The sequence below is a fragment of the Orycteropus afer genome, unplaced genomic scaffold (assembly GCF_000298275.1).
Source record: "Orycteropus afer afer isolate SDZICR_OR568_19922 unplaced genomic scaffold, OryAfe1.0 scaffold00089, whole genome shotgun sequence".
Taxonomy (NCBI): Eukaryota; Metazoa; Chordata; class Mammalia; order Tubulidentata; family Orycteropodidae; genus Orycteropus; species Orycteropus afer.
The window spans coordinates 3895292-3920761 of NW_006921676.1; the positions used below are offsets into that span (position 1 = coordinate 3895292).

At 41.7% G+C, this 25470-nt stretch overlaps 1 protein-coding gene across 1 annotated transcript in view; it reads left to right on the forward strand.

The window, feature by feature from the left end:
* RASA3 (RAS p21 protein activator 3) overlaps positions 1-21242 on the forward strand; it is a 201159-nt gene extending 179917 nt beyond the window's left edge. Inside the window, exons 20-23 of the mRNA XM_007942377.2 lie at positions 4472-4680; positions 6926-7029; positions 13962-14145; positions 21167-21242. Coding sequence (XP_007940568.2) covers positions 4472-4680; positions 6926-7029; positions 13962-14145; positions 21167-21242 — 573 coding nt within the window. The remainder of the gene's footprint in view (positions 1-4471; positions 4681-6925; positions 7030-13961; positions 14146-21166) is intronic.
* The last annotated feature ends 4228 nt before the right edge of the window (positions 21243-25470 follow it).

Consider the following 25470-nt stretch of genomic DNA (forward strand, 5'->3'; position numbering starts at 1 on the left):
CTATGGAGCAGTTCTACTCTGTAACACATGGGGTCTCCAAAGACACGAATCAACAGCAACAAAAAACTTTTGATGGCTTAACCAGCAGTCAGTCAGTCAGTAAGTCCATGCCATTGAAAACTGTCACAGTGAGCTCACTTCTCCACTTGAGTTTGCTATCAGGATCCTTTCATCGTATCATCAGTGGGCAGCTTCATCCTTGGAGAGGAGGAGGGAGTGGTGAGGCTGATCCACAGCTCCAGCTGCCCTTACAGGGCCCATTCCTGCAACAGCTTCCCTTCACTTGTATAGAAAGTGCACACCCTTCTTCACTTTGTTTCTGGTCATCTTTAAGATCATCAGACATTCCCTCCTACTAGGATTATTTGAGAATGATACCTTGGGTAAGCAGATCACCTATTAGGAGAATGGGATATTTTTTTGTACCTGAAAGATATTCCCTAGTACCTTCTCCAAGTCTTTGGGTGGTGCAAATGGTTAAGCCCTGGGCTGTTAACAGAGAATGTGGCAGTTCAGACCCACCAGAGAGGCCTCAGAAGACGGATCTGGTGGTCTACTTCTGATGGGTCACAGGCTTTGAAAACCCTCTGTGCAATAGATCCCTACTCTGTGCACGTGGGATCACTGTGAGTCAGAATTGACTCAATGGCAGCAGCTAGTTTGGGGTTTCTTTGGTTTAGTACCTTTTCCAGGAAACTGAAATGCCCAGGTCATTGACCTTGAGTCTCTTTCTCCTCCCTTCCCCACTGACTCTTTTTTTTTTAAGTAGTATTAAGGGCAGAGCAGGACATGTCTGTAGGATGTCACCTCATCATGGGCTGTTCCCGGGCCTGTGATTCATAACCAGGCTCTCTCCAGCAGAGGGAGGGTGAACACAGAAGAAATGACTCATGTGGCTGCCATCCACCGTGGGTCTCAGAATAGCAGTGAGGGAGGCCAGGGGAATGCTGGCCCTTAAGGCCTGTGGTGTTCCCAGACTGCCCCATGGAAGGAAGCAAGTGTGGAAAATGTCCTGGAAGCACCTGTGAGTTTTATTCATTCTAGCAGGTCCTTAATTTAGGTTTCAAGTAATTCCCTAATTTTAGCATCATCTTTTCATTGGCTTATTTTTTCCTGCTGCTTTCCCGAAAGCCAGCTCCCCATAGCTCTCACGTCCATGGCATTAACTGTTGGGAAAATGTTCTATTCAATAAGATAGGCATTTTGGAAAGGCTACTATGTGCCAACAGGGAGTCCCTGGGTGGCACAAATGGCTAAGCACTTGGCTGTTGATCAAAAAGCTGGCAGTTTGAACTCACCCAGAGGTGCCTTAGAAAAAATGTGTGATGATCTGCTTAGGAACGGTCACAGCCAAGAAGACCCATGGAGCTCAGTTCTCCTCTACATACGTGGAGCTGCCGTGAGTCAGGACTGACTCCACAGCAGCTGGTATGATGATATACTACACGTCAGGCCCTAAAGGAGAGGCCAGGCCTATCATGATGAACAGAGCTAAATTCCTCTGTCTGGAGGCTCAGCCTTGACTGGGGATCTCACACGTAAACAACTGCATGCAAAATTTGAGATGTGCACAGCAATGCATGTGTGTTCAGGGGGTTATGGGTGGGGTCCTAGTTTCTGTTAATGAGTGCTCTATTCACCCAAGAAACTGGTATCACTCAAATTCCTCCCTCTCCGTCACCCTTACCCCACACCCAGTCCCTCAGAAATGCTATTGGTTGACTCTGGATCCTCCACATAGAGTCCATCTACTTCTGTTCTTCCTCTCTGTGCTCCCTGTTGGTGAAAGCCATCATCATCTCTGGTGCCTACAGCAGCACCTTTCCTAGTGTCCCCTCATGCCCCTCGTGCCCCTCTTTGTCCTCAGATTGTTCAGCCTAAACTCCCCTGGACCTCTCGGGCCCTGCCCACTCTCCAGCTGCTCTCTCATCTTCTGTGTGTGTTCCCAGACTGTCCTGTCCCTGGCCTGTTCCCTTCTGAGAGCACTCACCCGCTTTCTGACCTCAGGGCTTTTATACTTACTCCTCCTCCTACCTGAAACATTCTCTTCATCCCCCTGCCTTAGCTCCTATTGCTGTCATAACAGAAACACCACAAGTGGGTGGCTTTAAAGTACAGAAATTAATTTTCTCAGTTCAGGAGGCTAGAGGTCCAAATTCAGGGTGTGGCCTTAGGGGAAAGTCCTTTTGTCTGTTTCTGCCAGCAGGTAGATGCGTTTTTCTCTGTCATCTGTCTTTCCCTTCTCCCTTGTGTCTCTCAGTGTCCATTCTGCTCTTTTTTGTAACTTAGGAGTGATTTGATTTAGAACCCATCCTACATGGATATAGGTTTTTTAACATATCAAAGAAAAACTCTGTTTTCAAACAGGATCATATTTACAGGTATAAAACTCCAAAAAACCAGAGTTACTGCCATCAAGCCAATTCCAACTCATTGTGACCCCCATTTGGTTTCCAAGGCTATAAATCTTTATGGAAGCAAATTGCCCTATCTTTCTTCTGCGCAGTGGCTGGTGGGTTTGAACCACCGACCTTGTGGTTAGCAGCCAAATGCCTTAACCAATACACCACCAGAGCTTCTTTTTACAGGGATAAGGACGAAGATTTCAATATATATTTTGGGGGTCACAATTCAGTCTGTAACCCTTTCCTCACCCCACATTGCCTAATGAATTTTTAATCATCCTTCTGACTCAGCTGGAGAGTCATTCATTTAGAAAGTCCTTTCCTGACCCCATGTTAGAGCTTCACCCTGTACAGCCCTGCACTCTGTTCACATTTATCTTTCTTGCTTATTGGAAGCTGCTTGAGGGCAAAAACACTATTTGGGTAACACTGTGTCCCCAGGACCTAGAATAATACCTGACATCTAGTAGGCACTTAGTAATATTTGTTGAGTGAATAATAGAATGAAAAGGCAGTAGAAGCTCAGAGAAGCCTCACAGAGGAAGAAACACCTACCCTGAAGAAAGAAAAGGAGCTCTGATGGCACTGTGGTTAAAGCAATGGGCTGCTAACCGAAAGGTGGTGGTTTGAACCTACCAACCACTCCATGGATGAGGCAGTCTGCTTCCATAAAGATTTACAGCCTTGGAAACCCTATGGGGCAGTTCTTCTCTGTCCTATGGGTTGCTATGAGTCAGAATTGACTCAGTGGCAGTGAGGATGAGTTTTGCTTTGAAGAAGAAAGAGGAATCACCTGGGTGATCAAGTCAGAAAAGGGGAAGAACATTCCAGATAGACATGTGCAGAGACTCAGAGACAGGAAACCCTATAAGCAGTTCTGGATGGCTAGAACACAACTTCATTGGCTAGAGGGACCAGTGAAAATGAGGACAGAAAAGAGGTAGGGATGAGTTCTGAAGTACCGTGTATGAAAGTTTTAAAAAAGTTTTTAAAAAGCAAAAAGGCCAAAAAAACAATCGCAACATATACGTGTGTGTTTGTGTATACAGTTCATCTCATTATTTGCAAGTTTTGTATTTGCAAATGCATCTGCTTACTGGGATTTATTTGTAATCCCAAAATCATATGTATAGTGCCTTTGTGGTCATTCACAGACATGCACATGCACAGAGCAACAGAAAGTTTGAGTCACCCAACATGCCCATTCACAGCTGAGGTCAAACAAGGCTGGTTAAATATTTACTAGTTAAGTGTTTATGGAGACTTTATGTTGTTGTTGTTGTTATTTGCCATAGAGTCGGACCTGACTCATAGCAACCCCTCCTTTTCGAGGCAGTATCACTACAGAAGTAGATTGCCCAACCTTCCTTCTGAGGCATGGCTGGTGGGTTTGAACTGCCAGCCTTCTGGTTAGCAGTCAAGTGCCTTAGGCACTACGTTACCAGAGCTCCTAGGGGACTTTATAGAACATGACTACTGCAGAAAACAAGAATCAGCCATATATAACAGCTCCATGGTAAGACTTCAAGATGTCCCTATAGGGGAGATAGGCAGTATCCTTCTATGACCTTTCAAATGAAGACGCCTGATGGTGCAGGGCAGGAAATGACTTGGCCAGGCTGACTCAGGAGTAACCCAGGCTGAGAATAGCGCTGGTGTCTTCAGTCCTATCCTCCTTGGTTTCCCCCAGCTCAGCTGCCTGCCTTTCACTCCATTTGTCTTTCAGAGATAGCCCATGATTTCTGGGACAGTCAGATTCAAGGAGCAGCAGAAAGTTGGTTCTGTGTACATCTTTTGTCCTCTCCTGGTACTCAGAACACCAGAGCTTCAGACCAGCAGCCTCTGGGGTTTTATCTGAGCCTCTGTGTTCTCCTTTGCAAAGCATCAGTAAAAACAGCTACTGCTTGCTAGGACCTTAAAGTTTAGGGAACAGAAGGTCATGGGGCTGTCAGTGACCACAAAGACAACCTCCAGGGACAGGAACCTTTTTCTTCCCTTCTTGTGCCCTGTTTATGTCAGTTCTTGCTATACCACCTTTTGTAAGCATTTGTTTGGGGTCTTCTCAGATGTTCCAGGTCATTCAGCCCGAGAGAGCACTGTACATTCAGGCCAACAACTGCGTGGAGGCCAAGGACTGGATTGACATCCTCACCAAAGTCAGCCAGTGCAACAAGAAGCGCCTTACCGTTTACCACCCCTCCGCCTACCTTAATGGCCACTGGCTGTGCTGCAAGGCCTCCTCAGACTCAGCTCCTGGCTGCACCCCCTGTACTGGGTAAGTGGGGTGGGCTCACTGCACCTCTCCAGCCGAGCTGCCTCAGTGGAGCATGGCCCCAGGCCAGTGCTCACAGAGTAGCCTGCTCACAAGGACACTGGATAGTCAGTCATTCCCACTCCTCCCTCTGATCCACCAGGGCTGCCAAGGACAGTAGTCTAGTCTATGCACTGTACAGAGAAGTTGGGCCGAGGGGGCAAGTTGGACTAAAACACATCCCACATCCACTCAGAAAGCAGCATACCCTCAGACTGTCTCCCCAGAGGACTGTTTTTTTCTAAATTGTCTAAGGAAGGGGCCCATATACCTTTTTCTAAGCCTTTCCCCCAGAGGGAGCATCTTTTCCTAACTCTCACACAGGCTGTGTGTAGACTAGCAGTGTGCTCCAAGCCTTCCACAGTTCCTCCTGCTCCCAGAGTGGAATTGAAGCACATAGGCTCTTAAAAGTGTCCATCAGTAGCAAACCACAAAAGGTTAAGAAGAACAGTGGAGTGGGCAATGTTTCCTTTGGGGGAAGAGAGGTGGGACAGGATAGGAACACCCTGCAAAGACAAATACCCCAGGGGTGAGAGTGCAGTCTTATTTCTTCTAAGAAGAGTCTGCAAATATTCCACCACCTTGAAAAGCTTCATCCTGTTTATGCATAAACCACCCCCTCTTTGATTTCTCCAACTGGTATCTAGAGCATACTCTTCCTTTGGAAACTCGGACAACAACTTCTCTTCTTGGCTCCTTCTTTAGTTGGGCTGCCTATGGCTCATTAGAGCCTCTGGGTCATCACTGCTAGTGCTGAGGACAGAGGCTTGGGTACACTGAGCTCCACTGGCCTGCTCAGCTAGTCCCCCTGGTTATGTTAGGTGTGACTTGTGCACATGATAATGATAACAACAATAGTGTTGTGATAGCTTTCATTGATTGGACGTCTACAGTGGACTACGTGTGTGCTAAGTGCTTGGCATACCTCTCTCATCTCATCCTCACAAAACCTTTGAGGTGGGAACTTTATTATCTAGTTTTATAGGTGAAGAAGCTGAGACTTGAGAGGGTAAATAACTCATCACGTTGCACACTCAATGCACGGTGGAGCAAGGTTCAAATTCAGGAGTCTGTTAGTGATCTAAACACCAGAAGTCTCTTTCCTGGGACTGCCTGCCATGCTTCTCTGAGGCAGAGGCAAAGGAGGAAAGAAGTGTGTCTCTACCAGCCCCTCACCCTTTGGGCTGTTTTGAAGCCATCTCAACAGGAGCCCACAGCAACTTCTAGGGGAAAGAGGAAACCCTGCTCTGTTTCCACCTGGGGCATCTCCTATGTGATGGACTCCTACACACACACACACACGACTGACCCTTCAGAGAACACATTGCCCAAGTGGCATCTCTGTTACCATTGTTAGCTACCACTGAGTTGGCCCCTGATCCATGGTGCCCTCATGCACAGTGACATGAAAGGCCACTTGGTCCTGTGCCATCCCCCTCATGGGTTGTAGATTGGGCCATTGTAATGCATAGGGTTTTCATTGTCTGATTTCCAGAACCAGATCTCCAGGCCTTTGTTCCTAGCCTGTCTTAGTCTAGAAGCTCTGCTGAAACCTGCCCATTGCTATAGCAACACACAAGCCCCCACTAATAGATGGGTGGTAGCTGTACGTGAGGTATATTGACCAGAAATTGAACCTGAGTCTTCCACATAGATGATGGAAATTCTATCACTGAACCACCACTGGCCTCGGAAAAGAGGACTTTTCTTTTTTTTTTTTCTAGATCATTTATTTCCCAGGCAAAACAAAACAAATCTGTTTTGTTTTTTTGTTGTTATTGCTTTTGGAGACCTATGTTGTTGTTGTTGTTATGTGCCATGGAGTCAGCCCTAACTTGTAGTGACCCCTCCTTGGGTTTCCGAGGCAGTATCACTACAGAAGTACATTGCCCAACCTTCCTTCCAGGGAGTGGCTGGTGGGTTTGAACCGCCCACCAAGTGCCTTAGGCACTAGGCCACTAGAGCTCTTCCAGTCTCCCAAGACTGTGAACAACTATTTCTAAATGCTTGTGAAAGGGTTTCAACACCAAATATGAACACCTGATCCCTGGTCTTTAGCTGCTCTTGTCAAGTATCCTCAGGTCTGGCATCAGTTTTAATGTCGAGTCACTTGATCTCTTTTTTGTGATTTTTTTCAATATTAACACTGTAATAAAAAGCATCATTTTCAAATCAGTATCTTTGTTCTTCTCTCATTGTATACAAACAGCGGGCTTCCAGCAAACATCCAGCTTGACATTGATGGGGACCGGGAGACGGAGCGCATCTATTCCCTCTTTAATCTTTATATGAATAAACTGGAGAAAATGCAAGGTAAGGACAGGAGGGAGTGTTCAACACCCTGTCAAACAAGAACTATGGGCAGTTTTGGTGAAACCCAGCTGAGGTCCTGGATACCATGTGGAGTCATTCTCCAGAAATGCACTAGGAAAAGTGAAAACACTCCATTTGAAGCATCTGGTGTATTTTGAATCTATCCCACAGGTATCTTTGTTTACAGCACTGAAGTGCAAAAGCCCTTTGCAAGTTAGGCAGCTATTTGGGGAAAAGTTCCTTTAATAACAGAATCTATAGATAACTTTAAGATAGAATTTAATGTGCAACATCTGAACTGCCAAATTATTGAGAAGTTCCTGTCACTTAATAACCCTCCATACCTCCATTTTGTGTTTTCCTGAGGGACGTGTGTGTGTGTGTGTGTGTGTACAGTTGGTACTGCATGTTTCTAATCACTTTCTATGCAAGTTTAGTTATCAGTAGCATTTAAGTACTTTACATACTTTATAGGACTTCAAAAACATTTTAGGTAGCACAAAAATTAGGTAGCATGAGGCTGATCATTTCAGGACTGTAAAGTAGGTGCAAAAGCAGAGATAAGAAAGAATCAATCCATTGGAAGGCAGATGAACTGTACTTGTTTCTACCTTGGGATCTGTTAACAGCTCAGGTGTACTGTTAGGGAAGTTGCATGACCCTGAAGTCTCACTCGTGAAATAAAGATGAATGTGCCTGGAAATAAGCTTATTAGATTTTCCCCCCTTTTATTTTCCTGTCTTGATCTAACCCAGAAGTGTCAAGTGCATGCCACAGCATGGAAAATACTATAACCCCGCTTCCAAGCAGCTGCACATGTGTGAGCTCCAGCCATGTCCAGTTCTCCAATTTCCACCCTTCAGTGCACTCAGTTCTGACTCATCCTGGCTCATGCATGGGCACCCAAGCACACAAACGTGCGCACGCACACACACACACACACACACATACCAGGAGGGCCTTTCTCCCCCAGGAATAAGCTAAACACAGTTTCTGACTCCAAAATGCCAGGACATCATGCAGCTGTGGTCAAAAAGCTGCCTTTGGCCTCCAGTGGCGCTAAAATGAGGACAGCTTTTTTTTCAGCTCACTGTTAGGAGTGAGCAAGACAGAGGAGACTTGAATAGGTTGAGGCCACAGTGTAAGATCCAGGTTCATTAAAGAGACCAATTAGAGACTATGAGCGGGCCCTGCTGCCTTCCAGCTTTGTCTCTCAACTGCCTCTCAGTTTCCTCCCATCAGTGCCAAACTACCTGTGGTTTCCCCCAAACACCAAACTATTTCCCACCACTTTGCCTTTGTGCCTGCTGTTCCTTCTGCTTGGAACGTGGCCCCCCACCCACACACACACACACACATGCTTCACAGTCTGGCTAACACTTACCTTTTTTTTAAGCCTCAGCCCAGACCTTATCTTTTCGTAGGAGCTTTGCCTAACTTCCTCACTCCAAGTAGGTTTGGTGTTACTCTACCAAACCAAAGACACCAAATCTGTTGCCATTGAGTCAATTACTACTCATAACCCACAAACCCACTGCCATAAGTTGATTCCAATTCATAGTGACCCTATAGGACAGAATAGAACTGTCCCATAGGGTTTCCAAGACTGTACTCTACAAAAGCAGACTGCCTCATCTTTCTCCCATGGAGCAACTGGTAGGTCCAAACTGCTGACCTTTTGGTTAGCAGCCAAATGCACCACCAGTGCTATGTAGGCCTACTCATTATGATGGTATAAAACAGTAAAACTGCCCTATAGGGTTTCCAAAACTGTAATCTTTGTGGAAGCGGACCACCACAACTTTCTCCTGGGGAGTGGCTATTAAGTTCAAACTGCTGACTTTTTGTTTAGCAGCCAAGCATTTAACCACTGCACCACCGGGCTCTGCTTATTCTACCATGTTGTTAGGTACCATTCAGTTGGTTCCAACTCATAGTGACCCTGTGTACAACAGAATGAAACACTGCCTGGTCTTGCGCCATCCTAACAATCATTGCTATGTTTGACCCCATTGTTGCAACCACTGTATCAATCCATACTGTTGAGGGTCTTTCCCTTTTTCACTGACCCTGTACTTTACCAAGCATGATATCCTTCTCCAGGGACTGGTCCCTCCTGATAACATGTCCAAAGAACATAGATGAAGTTTTCTCCATCCTTGCTTCTAAGAGCATTCTGAATGTACTTCTTCCAAGACAGATTTGTTTGTTCTTTTGGCAGTCCATAATATATTCAGTACTCTTAGTCAGCAACATAATTCAAAGGCATCTGTTCTTCTTCAGTTTTCCTTAGTCATTGTCCAGCTTTCACATGCACTGAAAATACCATGGCTTGGATAAGGTGCACTTTATTCCTCAAGGTGATGTCTTTGCTTTTTAACGCTTTAAAGAGGTCTTTTGCAGCAGATTTGTGCAATATGATATGCCATTTGATTTCTTGACTGCTGCTTCCATGGGCATTGATTGTGTTTCTAAGCAAAATGAAATCCTTGACAACGTCAATATTTTCTCCATTTATCATGATGTTGCTTATTGGTCCAATTGTGAGGATTTTTTGTTTTGTTTATATTGAGGTGTAATCCGTACTAAAGGCTGTAGTCTTTGTCTTCATCAGTAAATATTTAAAGTCCTTGGTTCTTCTGTCAGTTTGTCTTACTGTGGTGGCTTACATGTTGCTGTGATGCTGGAAGCTATACCACTGGTATTTCAAATACCATCCGTGTCATCCATCATGACCAGGTTTCAGGAGAGCTTCCAGACTAAGACAGACTGGGAAGAAGCACCTGGCAATGCACTTCTGAAAAAAATGGGCCAGTAAAAACCTTTTGGATATCAGTGAAACATTGTCTGATAGGGGCAGAAGGTGAGCCCCTCAGGTTGTAAGACACTCAAAATATGACTGAGGAAGAGCTGCCTCTCAAAGTTGAGTCGACCTTAATGATGTAGATGGGGTAAAGCTTTCAGGACTTGCTGATGTGGCACAACTCAAAATGAGAACAAATAGCACAAACGTCCATTAATAATCAGAACGTGGAAAGTACAAAGTATGAATCGAGGAGAATTGGAAGTTGTCAAAACTGTAACGGAACACTTGAAGATTGATATCCTAGCCACTAGTGAGCTGAAATGGACTGGTATTGGCTATTTTGAATCAGATAATCATATGATCTAATATGCTGGGAATGAAACATTGAAGAAGAACAGCATCATATTCGTTATCATAAAGAACATCTCAAGATCTATCCTGAAATACAGTGCTGTCAGTGACAGGATAATATCCATACACCTACATCGGGAGCTCTGGTAGCATAGTGCCTAAGGCATTTGACTGCTAACCAGAAGGCTGGTGGTTCAAACCCACCAGCCACTCCTTGGAAGGAAGTTGAGGCAATCTACTTCCATAGTGATACTGCCTCAAATACCTAAGGAGGAGTTGCTATGAGTCGGGTCTGACTTGATGGCACATAACAACAACAACAGCAACATGGAAAATCAGTTAATAAAACTATTATTCAAATTTATGCATCATCCATTAATGACAAAGATGAAGAAATTAAAGACTTTCACCAACTTCTACAGTCTGAAGTTGATCAAATATGCAGTCAAGATACATTAACAATTACTACTGATTGGAATGTGAAAGTTGGAAACAAAGATGATAGATCAGAGGTTGGAAAATACAGCCTTGGTGATACAAACAACACAGGATTGCAAAATAGAATTTTGCAAGACCAACAATTTGCTCATTGGATATACCTATTTTCAACAACATAAACGGCAACTATACATGTGGACCTCATTGGATAGAACACATAGGAATTAAAGCGACTACATCTGTAGAAAGTGACAATAGAGAAGCTCAATATCATCAGTCAGAACAAGGATGGGCCAACTTCACAACAGACCATCAATTGCTCATTTAAAGTTCAAGTTGAAGTTGAAGAAAATTAAGACAAGTCAATGAGAACCAAAGTACAATCTCGCTTATATCCCACCTGAAATTAGAGCCCATCTCAAGAATAGATTTGTCACATTAAACACTAATGGCTGAAGATCAGACAAGTTATGGAATGACATCATGTGAAGAAAGGAAAAAGTCATTCAAAAGACAGGAAAGAAAGAAAAGACCAAAATAGATGTCAGAGGAGACTCTGAAATTTGCTCTTGAACCTAGAGTAGCTAAAGCAAATGGAAGAAATGATGAAGTAAAAGAGCTGAACAGAACATTTCAAAGGGCAGTTCAAAAAGACAAAGTAATGTATTCTAATACAATGTGCAAAGACCTGGAGTTAGAAAACCTAAAGTGAAGAACATACTCAGCATTTCTCAAGGTAAGAGAACTAAAGAAAAATTTCAAGCCTTGAGTATCAAGACTGAAGGACTCAATGGGCAAAACACTGAATGACACAGAAAGCATCAAAGATAGGTGGAAGGAATGCACTGAGTCACCATACCAAAATGAATAGGTTGATATTCAACCATTTCAAGAGGGTAGCACATGATCAAGAACCCATGGTATTGAAGGAAGAAGTCCAAGCTACACTGATAGCATTAGCTACAAACAATGCTCCATGAATTGATAAAATACCAATTGAGATATTTCAACAAATGGATGCATCACTGGAAGCACGCACTCATCTGTGTCAATAAATTTGGAAGACCTGGCCAACTGACTGGAAGAAATTCGTATTTGTGCCCATTCCAAAAAAAGGTGATCTGATGGAATGCAGAAATTATCTAACAATATCATTAGTATCACAGGCAAGTAAAATTATACTGAACATAATTCAAAAAGAATTGCAGCAGTACATTGACAGGGATCTGTCAGAAATTCAAGCCAGAGTCAGAAGAGGACATGAAACTAGGAGTATCATTGCTAATGTCAGATAGATCTTGGCTGAAAGCAGAAAATGTTTACTTCTCATTGACCATGCAAAAGCATTCAATTGTGTGTATATACTTACTCAATCTGTATGCTGAGCAAATAATCCAAGGAACAGGACTATATGAAGAAGGACATGGCATCAGGATTGGGGGAAGACTCATTAACAACTTGTGAAATGCAGATGACACAACCTTCCTTGCTGAAGGTTAAGGTGACTTGAAGCACTTACTGATGAAGATTGTGGAAATTGTGAAGACTACAGTCTTCAGTATGGATTATACCTCAACATAAAGAAAACGAAAACCTTTACAACTTGACCCGAGCCGTATAGACCCTATCAAAAGGGGAAATACCATTTGATTATGATGATTTATCGTAATTCTAGTGTTATGTTTTTCCTTCCTAAACACTCATAATCTTGTTTAATGATCCATTCAAGAATTTTGCAACTGATAGGTAGTTTATGGGATCCATCTTCATAATTTCAGCATTATAAATATTTGCCCATCATTAGTCTTTCCCATTGCCTGCAGTTTCCCACAGGTCACTCCCAGCAGTTACTCATTCAGATCCTGTGTTCTTCGGTACCCTGGGATGTGATTCATCTGGGAATAAAGAACACAGGCTCTGGAGTCACCCTACCTCAATTCAAGCAGCTTCGTCATCTACTATGAGACAAATGGGGCAAATTACTCAGCCAGGCTGTGCCCTCACTTCCTCTTCTGTGAAATGGGGCTTGCAATGGGCCAACATATTAAGTGTCTTTGAGGATTAAATGAGATAATCCATGTAAAGCAGTTAGCACAGTACCTAGAACTAAGCAGGGAGTAAATCTTAGTTGCTTTTGCTTTTATTATTTTTATCCTTATCGTCATTGCTTTTGTTTGTCCTGTCTGGTCTTCACTTCTTCAGTGATCTCTAGTCTACCGTTCTAAGCTGTAGATCATTCTCTTTAATGAATATGAAACAAGCCACACAGGACTCAAGCAGTTCCACCTTCTTGTTATTATCTGCTAACACTGAATCCTCTTTCCCAGCGATGAGGATGATCTTTTGTTTGGTTGGTTTTGATTGCCTTTCTCAATTTCCACAAATATATATGTCAGGTTTAAGCCATCCATATTGACCTGTCCTAATAGGCTTACTATTTCCCTTTGCATTTGTCCTCTGATGAACTCCTTCCTGCATTTTATGACAACAACAACAACTAACACTTACTGTGCACTGACTGCCTGCCAGGCACTGGGCTGAGAACTTTAGTCACCCTCTCAGGTGGGCACTATTACCTTCATTTTTCAGGTGGATTAACTGAGGTATAGAGAATTTCAGTAACTTGCTGAACATCATAGAGTTATAATAAGTGGTGAACTTAAAATGGAAATTCAAGCAGTCTGGTTCCAGGACCACAGCCCCTGTGCTTCACTTAACTCTTAAAACTCACTGTTGTTGAGTTGGATCCAACTCATAGCAACCCCTTCTTGGCTTTCCAAGGCGGTATCACTATGAAGGAAAATTGCCCAACCTTCCTTCCGAGGAGTGGTTGGTACATTTGAACCGTCAGCCTTCTGGATAGCAGTCAAATGCCTTAGGCACTATGCCACCAGAGCTCCTATGCTTCACTTAGATGAAAAAAAGAAAGAAAGAAAGCGAGCTCACAAGGCCCCACCACTCTGCATTCTTCACCTCTCCCTCCTTTTTCTTTTGGTCTTTTATTTCTCATGGTAAATGTTCAAAACTACTTACTCAGAATTTCATGTTTCTCTTTCTCAAGTCATGGTTCCCCTAAAGTCTTTGTCCATGGAATTATGTATTAAGAGATTTTCCCGTGGATTGAAAGTAAAGAAAAAAATTCCCACATGGAGGGTGAGAATTCTACCACAGAACCACCTTTCTGCTATGTAGGAATGTACAAAGAATAGGACTTATGATATGACTGAGGCTTAAAAATTGGTCTGAGTTTCTTTGTACCCAAATCTGCCAACTTTCCCCACTGCCCTCAGCCCAGTAGGTGGCGTTTGATATCTATGCTCCCTCTCTGTTGTTGCAGAGGCCTGTGGGAGCAAATCTGTCTATGACGGACCTGAGCAGGAAGAGTATTCAACGTTCATCATTGACGACCCTCAGGAGACCTACAAGACACTAAAGCAGATCATCACTGGGGTTGGAGCTTTGGAACAGGAACATGCCCAGTATAAACGAGACAAGTTCAAGAAGACGAAATATGGGAGCCAGTGAGTATGGTGTCTGTTTATGGATGAGCATTTGGGTTACATATTACATCTGACAAAGGCGTGGGGAAGCTGGGGAAAGAGCTGCTGGAGCTTAGAGTCACCTGTGTGCATGAGCACACACCTAACAATGGAGAGGGGAGTATGCAGGTTCCAGGTACAACCTGGCTGCAGTACTCAGAGCCACATTTACATGGGAATCTGTCAGCGCCATCAGTCAGAGGTCAGGGAGGTAGGCCCTTGAGGTAGGAACCTTCAGAGGAAGTGACCCACTGTTCTCTCTAAAGCCTTTGGCTCATGTACTAAGGAAACTTGCTGAGGTGGGGCAAATGCCTCCTTGCCACACACTTAGCTTCCCCAGGCCTTTCTGATACCTGGGCTCATCACTTTCCTGGCCGCATAGGCTTTCCTTGTTCCCCGTGGTACCCAGAACTGGACTGGCCCTCGTACTTTGTCTGGTTGAGGGAAGGTGGGGTATAGTATGTGCGGGACTCTGGAGTGAGACTGCCTGCTCTCAATTCCTGGTCCCACCACTTGCAAATGTACATATCAGTCAGGATTTTCAGAGAAACAAAAACAATAGTATATACGGTGAAACCTGTGAGAGCTGGAACTCGAAGGTCTTCCTTGTTTTTACAGGTCTTGCAAGTTTTCCACCTTTAACAGGGTACAGTCTTACCACTTTTCTATTGCTCATGTGAGTGGAAAATACTTGAGTTTTTCTTCTCTGACATATTTCCACCTTACACAGGTTTTACTATAGATAGACAGATAGATATAGATACACACACAAACACACACACACATACAAAACAAAAACAAAACTAGTTCCTGTTGAATCCTTTCTGATCCATAGTGACCCTATAGGACAGAGTAGAACTACCCCATAGGGTTTCCAGGGTTCAACAGGATGAATTGACAAAATGGCTGCAAAAACAGGCTCAAATATAGCAATGATTGTGAGCACAGGACCAAAGCAGTGTTTCATTCTGTTGTACATAATGTCACTGTGAATCAGAAGCAACTTGACAGCAGTGAATAATAAAAATCTTTACAGAAGGAGACTGCCACATCTTTCTTTCGCAAAGTAGCTGGTGAGTTCAAACCATCATCCTTTCCTTTAACCACCAGGACTCCTTTACATTTACACACACATCCGTATATACACATGTGCATGTGGCTGTTAGTTGCTGTGGAATTGTCTCTTACTCATGACAACCTTATGTATAACAGAACCAAATATTTCCCAGTCTTATTACATCTTCATGATAGTTGGTGTGTTTGAGTCTATTCGCCAATAAAAAACTTAGAGATCATAATAAAGTATACATGTGTTTTTGTTCAACCTATTGTTGAATCAGCCCCTGACTCATGGCAATCTTATACACAATAGGATCAGATTGTTAAGACCCACAGGGATTTCACTGACTGATTTTTGGAAGTAGATTGCCAGGCTTTTCTTCCTAGTCCATTTTAGTCTGAAAACTGTTTTTCAGAGTGATGTTTAGTATCACAGCAACACTAAGCCTCAACTGACAGACAGATGGTGGCTGTGCATGAGGTGCCAGAAATAAAACCTGCATGGAAGGCAAGAATTCTACCAGTGAACCACCACTGCCACACATAAGCATATACAGAAGATTGATTTTAAGAAATTGACTCTTCAGGAGTGGCAATACTAATTTCTGAAAAAATTGACTTTAAGACAAAAACCGCTATGACAGACAAGGAAGGACATTATATAATGAGTAAAGGATCAATTGAACAAAAGGACATAACAATAATAAATATATATGCACCCAATGAAAGAGCCCCAAAATACATAAACCAGACCCTGACAGAACTGAAAAGACAAATAGATGAATCCACAGTCATGGTAGGAGACTTTAACACACCACTTTCAATCAGAGATACAACAACTGGAAAGAAACTCAACAAAGACACAGAAGAACTAAACAATACAATCCACCAACCTGACCTTATAGACATCTACAGAGCACTTCACCCCAAAACAGCACAGTATACCTTTTTTTCCAGTGCACATGGAACATTCTCCAGGATAGACCATATGTTAGGCCACAAAGAAAGCCTCAATAAATTTAAAAACATCAAAATGCTACAAAGCATCTTCTCAGATCATAATGTGGTAAAATTAGAAATCAACAATAGGAAGATAAACAGAAAAAGAACAAACACATAGAAACTGAATAACACACTCCTTGAAAATGACTGGGTAATAGAAGAAACAAAAAATGAAATTAAAAAATTCCTTGAATCAAACAAGAATGAAAGCACAACATTACCAAAATCTTTGGGACACAGCAAAAGCCGTGATCAGAGGCCAATTTATAGCAATAAATGCACACATCAAAGAAGAAGAGCCAAAATCAACACCTTAACCCAACATCTCCAACAATTAGAAAAAGAGCAGCAAAAAAAAAAAGCCTAAAGTCACCAGAAGATATAAAAGATTCGAGCAGAAGTAAATGAAACAGAAAATAGACAATAGAAAAAGCAACAAGACTAGAAGTTGGTTTTTTGAAAATATTAATAAAATTGACAAACCACTGGCAAATTTAACAAAGGAGTGCAAGGAGAGAATACAAATAACAGAAATAAGAAATGAATTAGGCAATGTCACAACAGAACTAGCAGAAATTAAAAGGATAATATCAGGATGCTCTGAAGAACTATACTCCAACAAATTTGAAAATCTAGAAGAAATGGACAGATTTCTAGAAATATACTACTTGCCTAAACTAACAGAGGCTGAAGTGGAAAATTTAAACAGACCCATAACAAAAGAAGAAATTGAACAGGTCTTAAAAAAATTATCAACAACAAAAAAGAACTGGCCCAGATGGTTTCACTGGTGAATCTTACCAAACATTCAGCGAAGAACTGACACCAATCCTACTCAAACTATTCCAGAATGTAGAAAATTATGGAATCCTCCCAAATTCATTTTATGAAACAAGCATAATCTAGATACCAAAACCAGGCAAAGACATCACTCAAAAGGAAAACTACAGGTCAATATCCCTCATGAATATAGATTCAGAAATCTTCAACAAAATCCTAGCCAATAGACTCCAACAACATATAAAAAAAATAATACATTATGACCAAGTGGTGTTCATACCAGGTATGCAAGGATGGTTCAACATTAGAAAAACAATCAATGTCAATCATCACATAAATAAAACAAAGGAAAAAGAACCACATGATCATATCAATTGATACAGAAAAGGCAATTGATAAAATCCAATACTCCTTCCTGATAAAAACTCTCAGAAAAATAAGAAGGGAAATTCCTCAACATAACAAAAGGCTATATATGCAAAACCAACAGCCAATATTATTCTCTAGGGAGAGAGACTGAAACAGGAACCAGACAAGATGCCCTCTATCACCACTTCTATTCAACATTGTACTGGAAGTCCTAGCCAGGGCAATAAGCAAGAAAGGGAAATTAAAGGCATGCAAATTGGTAAGGAAGAAGTCAAACTATCCCTATTTGCTGATAATATGATCCTGTACCTAGAAAACCCAAGACACTCAACAAAACAAAACAAAACAAAAAAAAAAAACTGCTGGTACTAATTGAGAGATTTAGCATAATGGTGGGATACAAGATCAACATCCAAAAATCAGTTGGATTCCTCTACACCAGCAAAGAGATTGCTAAAAATGAAATAAGGAAATCAATACCATTTACAATAGTTACCAAAAAAAAATTAAATACTTGGGCATAAATCTCACTAGTGACACACAAGATGTGTACAAAGAAAACTACAACACACAACTTCAAGAAACCTTAAGAGATCTATATAAATGGAAAAACATACCATGCTCGTGAATAGGAAGATTGAACATTTTGAAAATGTCAGTAGTACCCATGGCAATCTATCCATTCAATGCAATCCCAATCCAGATCCCATCAGCATTCTTTAAGGATATGGAAAAACCAATCACTGATTTTCTATAGAAAGGAAACAGATCTTGAATAAGCAAAGCATTATTGAAGAACAAAGTAGGAGGTCTCACACTCCCAGATCTCAAAACCTACTGTACAATCACAGTAGTCAAAACTGCCTGATACTGGTACAATGACAGACACATAGATCAGTGGAACAGAATTGAGAACCCTGAAATGGAGCCATCGACCTATGGTCAGCTGATTTTTGACAAAGGGCTGAAATCCATTACATGGGAAAGAGATGGTCTCTTTAACAAATGGTGATGGCAAAACTGCAAATATCCATTTGCAGAAAAATGAAACAAGGTCTGTACCTCACACCATACACAAAAATTAACTCCAGATGAATCAAAGATTAAATGTGAAGCCTAAAACTATAAAGTTCCTCAAGGAAAAAATAGGGGCAAATTTAGGGGCCCTAAATTTAGGCACTATGCCACCAGAGCTCCTAGTTTATGGCATAAGTAGATTACCAAGCATAACCCAAAATGCACACAGCTGAAGAGAAACTAGATGAATAGGCCTTCTCAAAATTACATTTTTGTGTGCTTTTCTTAAGACTTCTCCAAAAGAATAAAAAGAGAACCTACAGATTGGGAAAAAATATTTGGCAGCGGTGTATCTGACAAGGGACTTACTGCTAAAATTTTTAGAAAACTCCAACACCTCAACAGCAAAAAGATTAACAGTCCACTTAAAAAATGGGCAGAAGACATGCATAGACACTTCACCAAAGAGGATATTCAGGCACCCAACAAATACATGAAGAAATGCTCATGATCATTAACCATCAGAGAGATGCAAATCAAAACAACAATGAGGTACCATCTTGCCCCAGCACTAATGGCAAAGTTCAACAAGACAGAAAATAACAAATGCTGGCAAGGATGTAGAGAGACTGGGACTCTCTCTCATACACTGCTGGTGGGACTGTAAAATGATACAACCACGGTGGGAAGCAGTATGGCAATTGCTTAAAAAGCTGGAATTAGAAATATCATCTGACCCAGCAATCCCATTACTAAGTATATCTCCTAAAGAAGTGAAAGCCAAGACAAGAACAGATATATGCACACCCATGTTCATTGCAGCACTATTTATAATAGCAAAAAGATGGAAACAACCTATATGCCCATCAACAGAAGAATGTATAACCAAACTATGGTACATACATACAATGGAATACTATACAATGCTAAAGAATAATGTAGAATCTGCAAAACACTGCTTAAGATGGACGAACTTGGAGGACATATGCTGACTGAAATAAGTCAATCACAGAAGGACAAATATAGTATTAGTTCATTACTGTGAAAAATCCAGGTAAGGTTTATATATGTAAGGAAACTTCCTTTGTTCATTACCAGGGAGGGAAAGGAACACTGCAAAAATAAAGCATTGACTCATGTCACTTTAGTTTTGTGTATTTCACTGTACATATATTTCAATAAAATGTATGTTTAAAAAAGAAAGAAATTGGCTCTTGCAATTGTGGTGGCTGGTTAATCTGAAATCTTTAGAGTAGACCAGCAGGCTAAAGCCTTGGTAGGAGTTCCCACCACAGTCTTGAGACCATATTTCTTCCTTACTTTCCAGGAAACCCCACTTTTTACTCTGAAATCCTTTGACTGATTGGATGAGTCCCTCCCATATTAATCAAGGCCATCTCTTTTACTTAAAGCCAATTGAGTGTAGATCTTAATCTCAGCTACAGAACATCTTCACAACAACATCTAGAATAGAGTTTGACCAAACAACTGACACTATAGCCTAGCCAAGTTGTCATATAAGACTAACCATCATGTTGTGTAACCACAGGCAAGTTCATTAATTTCTCTAACTTCATTCTCCTCATCTTTGAAATGTTGCCTAGTATAACACCTGCCTCACAAAGTTGTTGAAAGACTATTGAGTTAAATTATATGAAAGGCTTAGAGGAGTACCTAGCATATAATGGATGCTCCTTCAAGGTTCACTGTCTGTGTCATTATTAGCATCAGGTGCTGGCTTTCTTCATCAGCAAGTGTACATGTGGGACCAATATAGTGGAATTGACCTGCATGTGCTTGAATGGTGGTGGAAAAGCATGTCAGGGAGCTTACATGGGGAAATGTGCACTTGTCCTACTCCTTCCTTCCAGGGAAGATGTGGGCTTGGTAAAGGGAATGTAGTGAAGGCTCTGAATGAACAACAGACACGCCAAACATAATACACTTCATGGATGATATCTGACTCAGTCTCTGCTCCTAAATATTAATTGTACCTAGATGTATAAACTATCAAATCATCATGCCATGTCCCTTTAACACAGCTGTGGGGAGAAGACTCACATTTACCTTCTGAAATATATTGCCTTCATTTTAGTAGATGTATATGCATCAACCTCATAAGGAGTTCTTGTGGCACATGGTTAAGTCCTCAGCTCCTAAGCAAAAGGTCAGCAGTTCAAATTCACCAGCCACTCCCTGGGAGAAAGATGTGGCAGTCTGTTTCCATAAAGATTAAGCCTCGGAAAACCCTACAGGACAGTTCTATTCCATCCTGTACAGTTGGCTATGAGTCAGAACTGACTCAAAGATACACAGCAGCAACATCAACCTCGTAGTCAAAAGCTAAGTTGAACACAACATGTAAAGCATCATCCTATTTCTTATAATAAAAAGGTATACACAGACTCTCTCATTCAACAGGCATTTATTAACTACTTATTACATGTCTGTAACTATTCCAGCCATTCTCTGATGCACAGAAACAGCTCAAAACCCCTGCCCTCTTGGAGTTTACGTTCTACACACATATACATACACACACAGCAAATATGTTCACAGTGGAATGTTCACAGTCCAAGGGATGGGCTTTGGGCTAACTTTTATTATTTTATTTTGCTTATCTGTATTTTTTCCATTTATTACACTGAGTATGTATCACATTTATAAATAGAATAAAAGACTACTTAATACTAATAAACACCCACAAGTATCACTTGTCTTCAGTGACAGATGGAGAATATGCCTCATTTTCTTTTCCCCTCTCTCCCCTCTATAGGGAACACCCCATTGGAGACAAGAGTTTCCAAAGCTACATCAGACAACAGTCTGAGATTTCCACTCATTCCATTTAAAGCCTGCAGAATGTCTCAGAATGGCACTGATGAGTTAAACCAGGAAGCCAAACTCTTTGGAAAAGAAAAAAGAGCAAGAAAAGGAAAGTGGACAGAACGAGCAAGAAAAGGGAATCCACGTTTCATCAGACTGAATAGATCCTAAGTATTGAGCTATGAAACTGTTGAGACTTGTGTTTTTTCTTCTCTCCAAGAACTGTTACAATAGTTGCTATGCACTTTATTCATCTGGCATTGACAGGTGACCCAAACTCTGCCTTTCTGGCATGTGTGTTGTTGGTTTTGTTTTGTTTAATTTTTTTTTTTTTTTTTTAATTGCTTTGGTTTCTTGGGAATCTAGTGATCAGTTCAATGATCAAGATGCATGGACTTACCCGTGACAACACCCTGGCAGTCCTTCTCCCTAGAGAAACCAAGTACACCCTTGCTGAGTTGATTAACAAGACAGCATTATTCTGTAGAGCCGTATACTTTTTGTTTCTTGTGCAGTTTTGCTGTTGCTGGTCCCTGTACATTTGCCCTGCACCTGTGTAGCCCTTTAGGCACTCTACTTTTAACACGTTTGGTGATGTTAGAATAAGAATATTATTCTTTTCTTCTGAGCCTGCTGTCCTGGGTTGCTGAAGGGCAGAATGGGGAACACGGCCTCCTGGTTTCAGTTGGTGATGTTGGCTTTGTTCCCAGCTGAAGGATCTGTTCTGCAGCTGGAATGCACAGAACTGCATAGCAGTCCCACTTTGAGAATGCTCTTTTTCTTTTTGGGCTAGAGGCTTCCTTCTACAGAGAGCCCCTGGCCTTTGACTTGTGTTGAGATCTAAGATGACTTGAAATGATCAAGACTTGGAAAAGGGAAGCGTGCCAGATTCCAGTCTTCTCTCTGTATCTATTGCTGCAACTGCTTCAGTGGGAATTAGAGCCCTTGCCATACCGACTGCTCTGAGAAGTGCTTCCCACAGTCCGCTGACGCCTCTGGAGTCCGGCCGACCTGGGCTGATGAGCTAGGTGTCTGCCGACTCCCTGACTCCAACCTCAAAGCTGTTCTGCTGTTGGATGGGATTTAAAACTAGAATCCATACGTTTGCCATCACTTGTGGAAGCTTGGAAGATTTTTTTAAACAGAAATGTGCATTTTTCAAGCTGTTTTTCTTAATGTTTTTAAAAGACTGTTTTTAATTAGCTCTTTGATATAAAATCTACAGTTATTAAAGGGGTGGATAACAAAATAGGGCAAACAAAAAGGGAATGAATTGTCTATGTCATAAAAACCAGCTAAAGGTCTTCAAAGGAAATTGAAGAAGGGAAGAAATTTTGTAAGCTTGAAATGTTGGAGCCTTAGATGGTCCAAACTTTCCTCTTGGGGCCCCATGAAAAGTACTTTGCTACTTTGCATCTAACTCCAGGAAACCCCTCAAGAAGCTCTGGGGCTCTGGAAACCTAACAGGGTAGCAGAAAAGGGATAGATGCTGGGGTTGGAGAGGGAGTCAAGTAGGACCAGAAAAAAAGAGGCAAGTCGTAACCTCTTCAACTTGTTCTCTAGCTGTTTGCTAAAGAAACTTATTCCAAAAGCAGGTCTCCTCACAGGGTATGCAGCGTGCAGCTCAGCAGGCTGGGGTTTAGAAAAGCACTGTTTAAATAAATAGTAAGATGTATCCTTGTAATGATTTCTCTCTGTTCTTGTTTGGAAATGCTGTAGTTCAGACTCTTAATCTAGATGGCAAATAGTAACATTATTTGTTGTCACAAAAATAGTGGAGAAAAATGTTGCAGAAGATCAAATTTGGGACACAGCTATTAGGTTGCCACTGAACTTCAATTTTTAACATGGATTTGTAACTTAATATTTCTGTTTATAAAATACTAATGATTTGTGATGTATTTTACTGGCCAATTAAAACAGATGTTTTATTCTTTCTGAGGCCTGGCTTGGTTTTTCAAGGGTGCAAACTTGTAATTATACACTTGGGGGTGGAATGGGGGTGCAAGTGTATGGGTGGGGGGAGTGGATTCATGTGCTTGAGGATAAGGGGGAGTAGTATAATTAGAAAAAGTACCTCTGATAGGTGACATCTAGCTGTGGGATTTTGGGTCAGAGTTGGCAACTGCCATGATGCTCTCCAGGATGAAATGGTGTAGGATCAGCTGCTACCAAGGGACATAGAGAGCACATTCTGTTGTGAATTTTCCTGTGAGCTGAACATTAGGCAGCCAGCTCAGAGAAGGCTGGAAAGACAGGCTCCATCCAATGCTACAGCCTCCAGAATGCAAACAGTCAACAGAGAGCTCTACAGAACCAAAAGGAGCCAAAGCCGTGCCTTCTAGACAAGAGGAAGAACTGAGGTACTAGAAACAGAGGGGCAGCTCTTCAAATGAGGAGACAAACTGGAAAGCAAGCTGTCTCCCTAACAGGAGGCACTTTAGACTTCAGAATTGTTCTCCATCCTGGAGAGATGGTGAAAAGTTAGGGGAGGAGCTGAAAATGAAAAGGGCTATTCTGGGGAGAGAACCCTTCACCCCACCCCCATCTTTAGGAAGTAAGGGCTTTATTTTTTTGTTTCTTTGCTTTTTCTTTTCTTTTCTCTTTTTTTAAAATTGTGATTTGGGTGAAAGTTTACAGAGCAAATTGGTTTTCAACTCATCAATACATACACATTCTGTTTACAAATTTGACATTCACTGAAATCCCCACAGTGCAACAGCATCCTTCCCATTTCCTCCTGGCATTCACCTCTTCCATTCATCCTTCCTTCCCATCCCCTCCTGTGCCTTCTAGGCTCTATCCCTGGGCAAATGCTACCCTCTTGATCTCATATTGTTCTAATGAATGCGTAAACTCCTGGTATTACTGGTCACCTTATAAGCCTGTCTATCAACTGGCTGAAAGTTGAGTCAGGAGAGTAGAGATCAGTTCCCAGCTTGAAGGGTGTTTAAAGGCCATAATCTCAAGTGTTCACCAGTCTTCTGATGACCAGTAAGCCTGGTGTTTTTTTTTTTTTTTTTAATCATTTTGAGTTTTGTTCCATGTTTTTCTCCCATTCTATCCAGGACCTCCTCTCATGATCCCCTTCAGAGCAGTCAGCAATGGTTCTGGTCTTGGGGACATGGGGAGTAATGGTCCATTAGTCCTTTGGACTAATTGTTTCCTTACACCTTTGATTTTCTTCACTCTTTGCTACATATGGGAAAAGACCAACAGTGCACCTTAGATAGCAGTTCACAGACTTGTTTTCTCTTTCTTTTTTTTTCCCGTGACCTCTGAAAGCCATGGCAATCTGATGGATGCCAGTGAACAGAGAGGTTGGTTGGCCCACAGTTCAATACCACAAGTATTTATTGATTTATTTATTGTATGTGTGTGTGTGAGTTTACCTACACAATGTGCATAGACATGCACGCAGGTATTACAATACAGTTGCAACCCATGGTAATTCTGTATAGCATGTTTCCGTTGTCGCACATTGATTGTTCTTTACCTGAAAAATGCTTTATTTGCAAAACGATTTTTTTTTCCTTCACCCAAGTTAACGTATCTACCCTTCAGTTAGTGTTTTACTCTCCCTTCCCCACCTACCATTGGTAACCATACTAGAATATTTCTTTATTTTTGTGAAATCTTTTTCCTGACTTTTTACAATAGCGGTCTCAAAGTATTTGTTCTTTTGTGATTGACTAACTTCAGTCAGCAGGAGCTCTGGTAGCATAGTGCCTAAGGCACTTGACTGCTAACCAGAAGGCTGACGGTTCAAACCCACCAGCCACTCCTCGGAAGGAAGATGGGGTAATCTACTTCTGTAGTGATACTGCCTCGGAATCCCAAGGAGGGGTCACTATGAGTAGGGTCTGACTCGACGGCACATAACAACAACGATTTCAGTCAGCATAATGGGCTCTAAGTTCATCTATGTTATGAGATGTTTCACAGATTCTTCATTGTTTTCAAAATTGCATACTATACCATTGTGTGTGTGTACCATAGTTGGTTGATCTTTTCCTCCATTGATGAGCATTTAGATTGTTTTCATCTTTTTGCAATTGTGAATAGTGTTGCAATGAATATGGGTGTACATATGTCTGTTTGCGTCATGGCTGTTATTTCTCTATTATATATACATAGTAGTGGAATTGCTGGATCTTATGTTATTTCTATTTCCAGCTTTTTAAGAAAGCCCCATACCATTTTCCACAGTGGTTGTACCATTTACAGTCACACCAGCAGTGTATGAGGATTCCA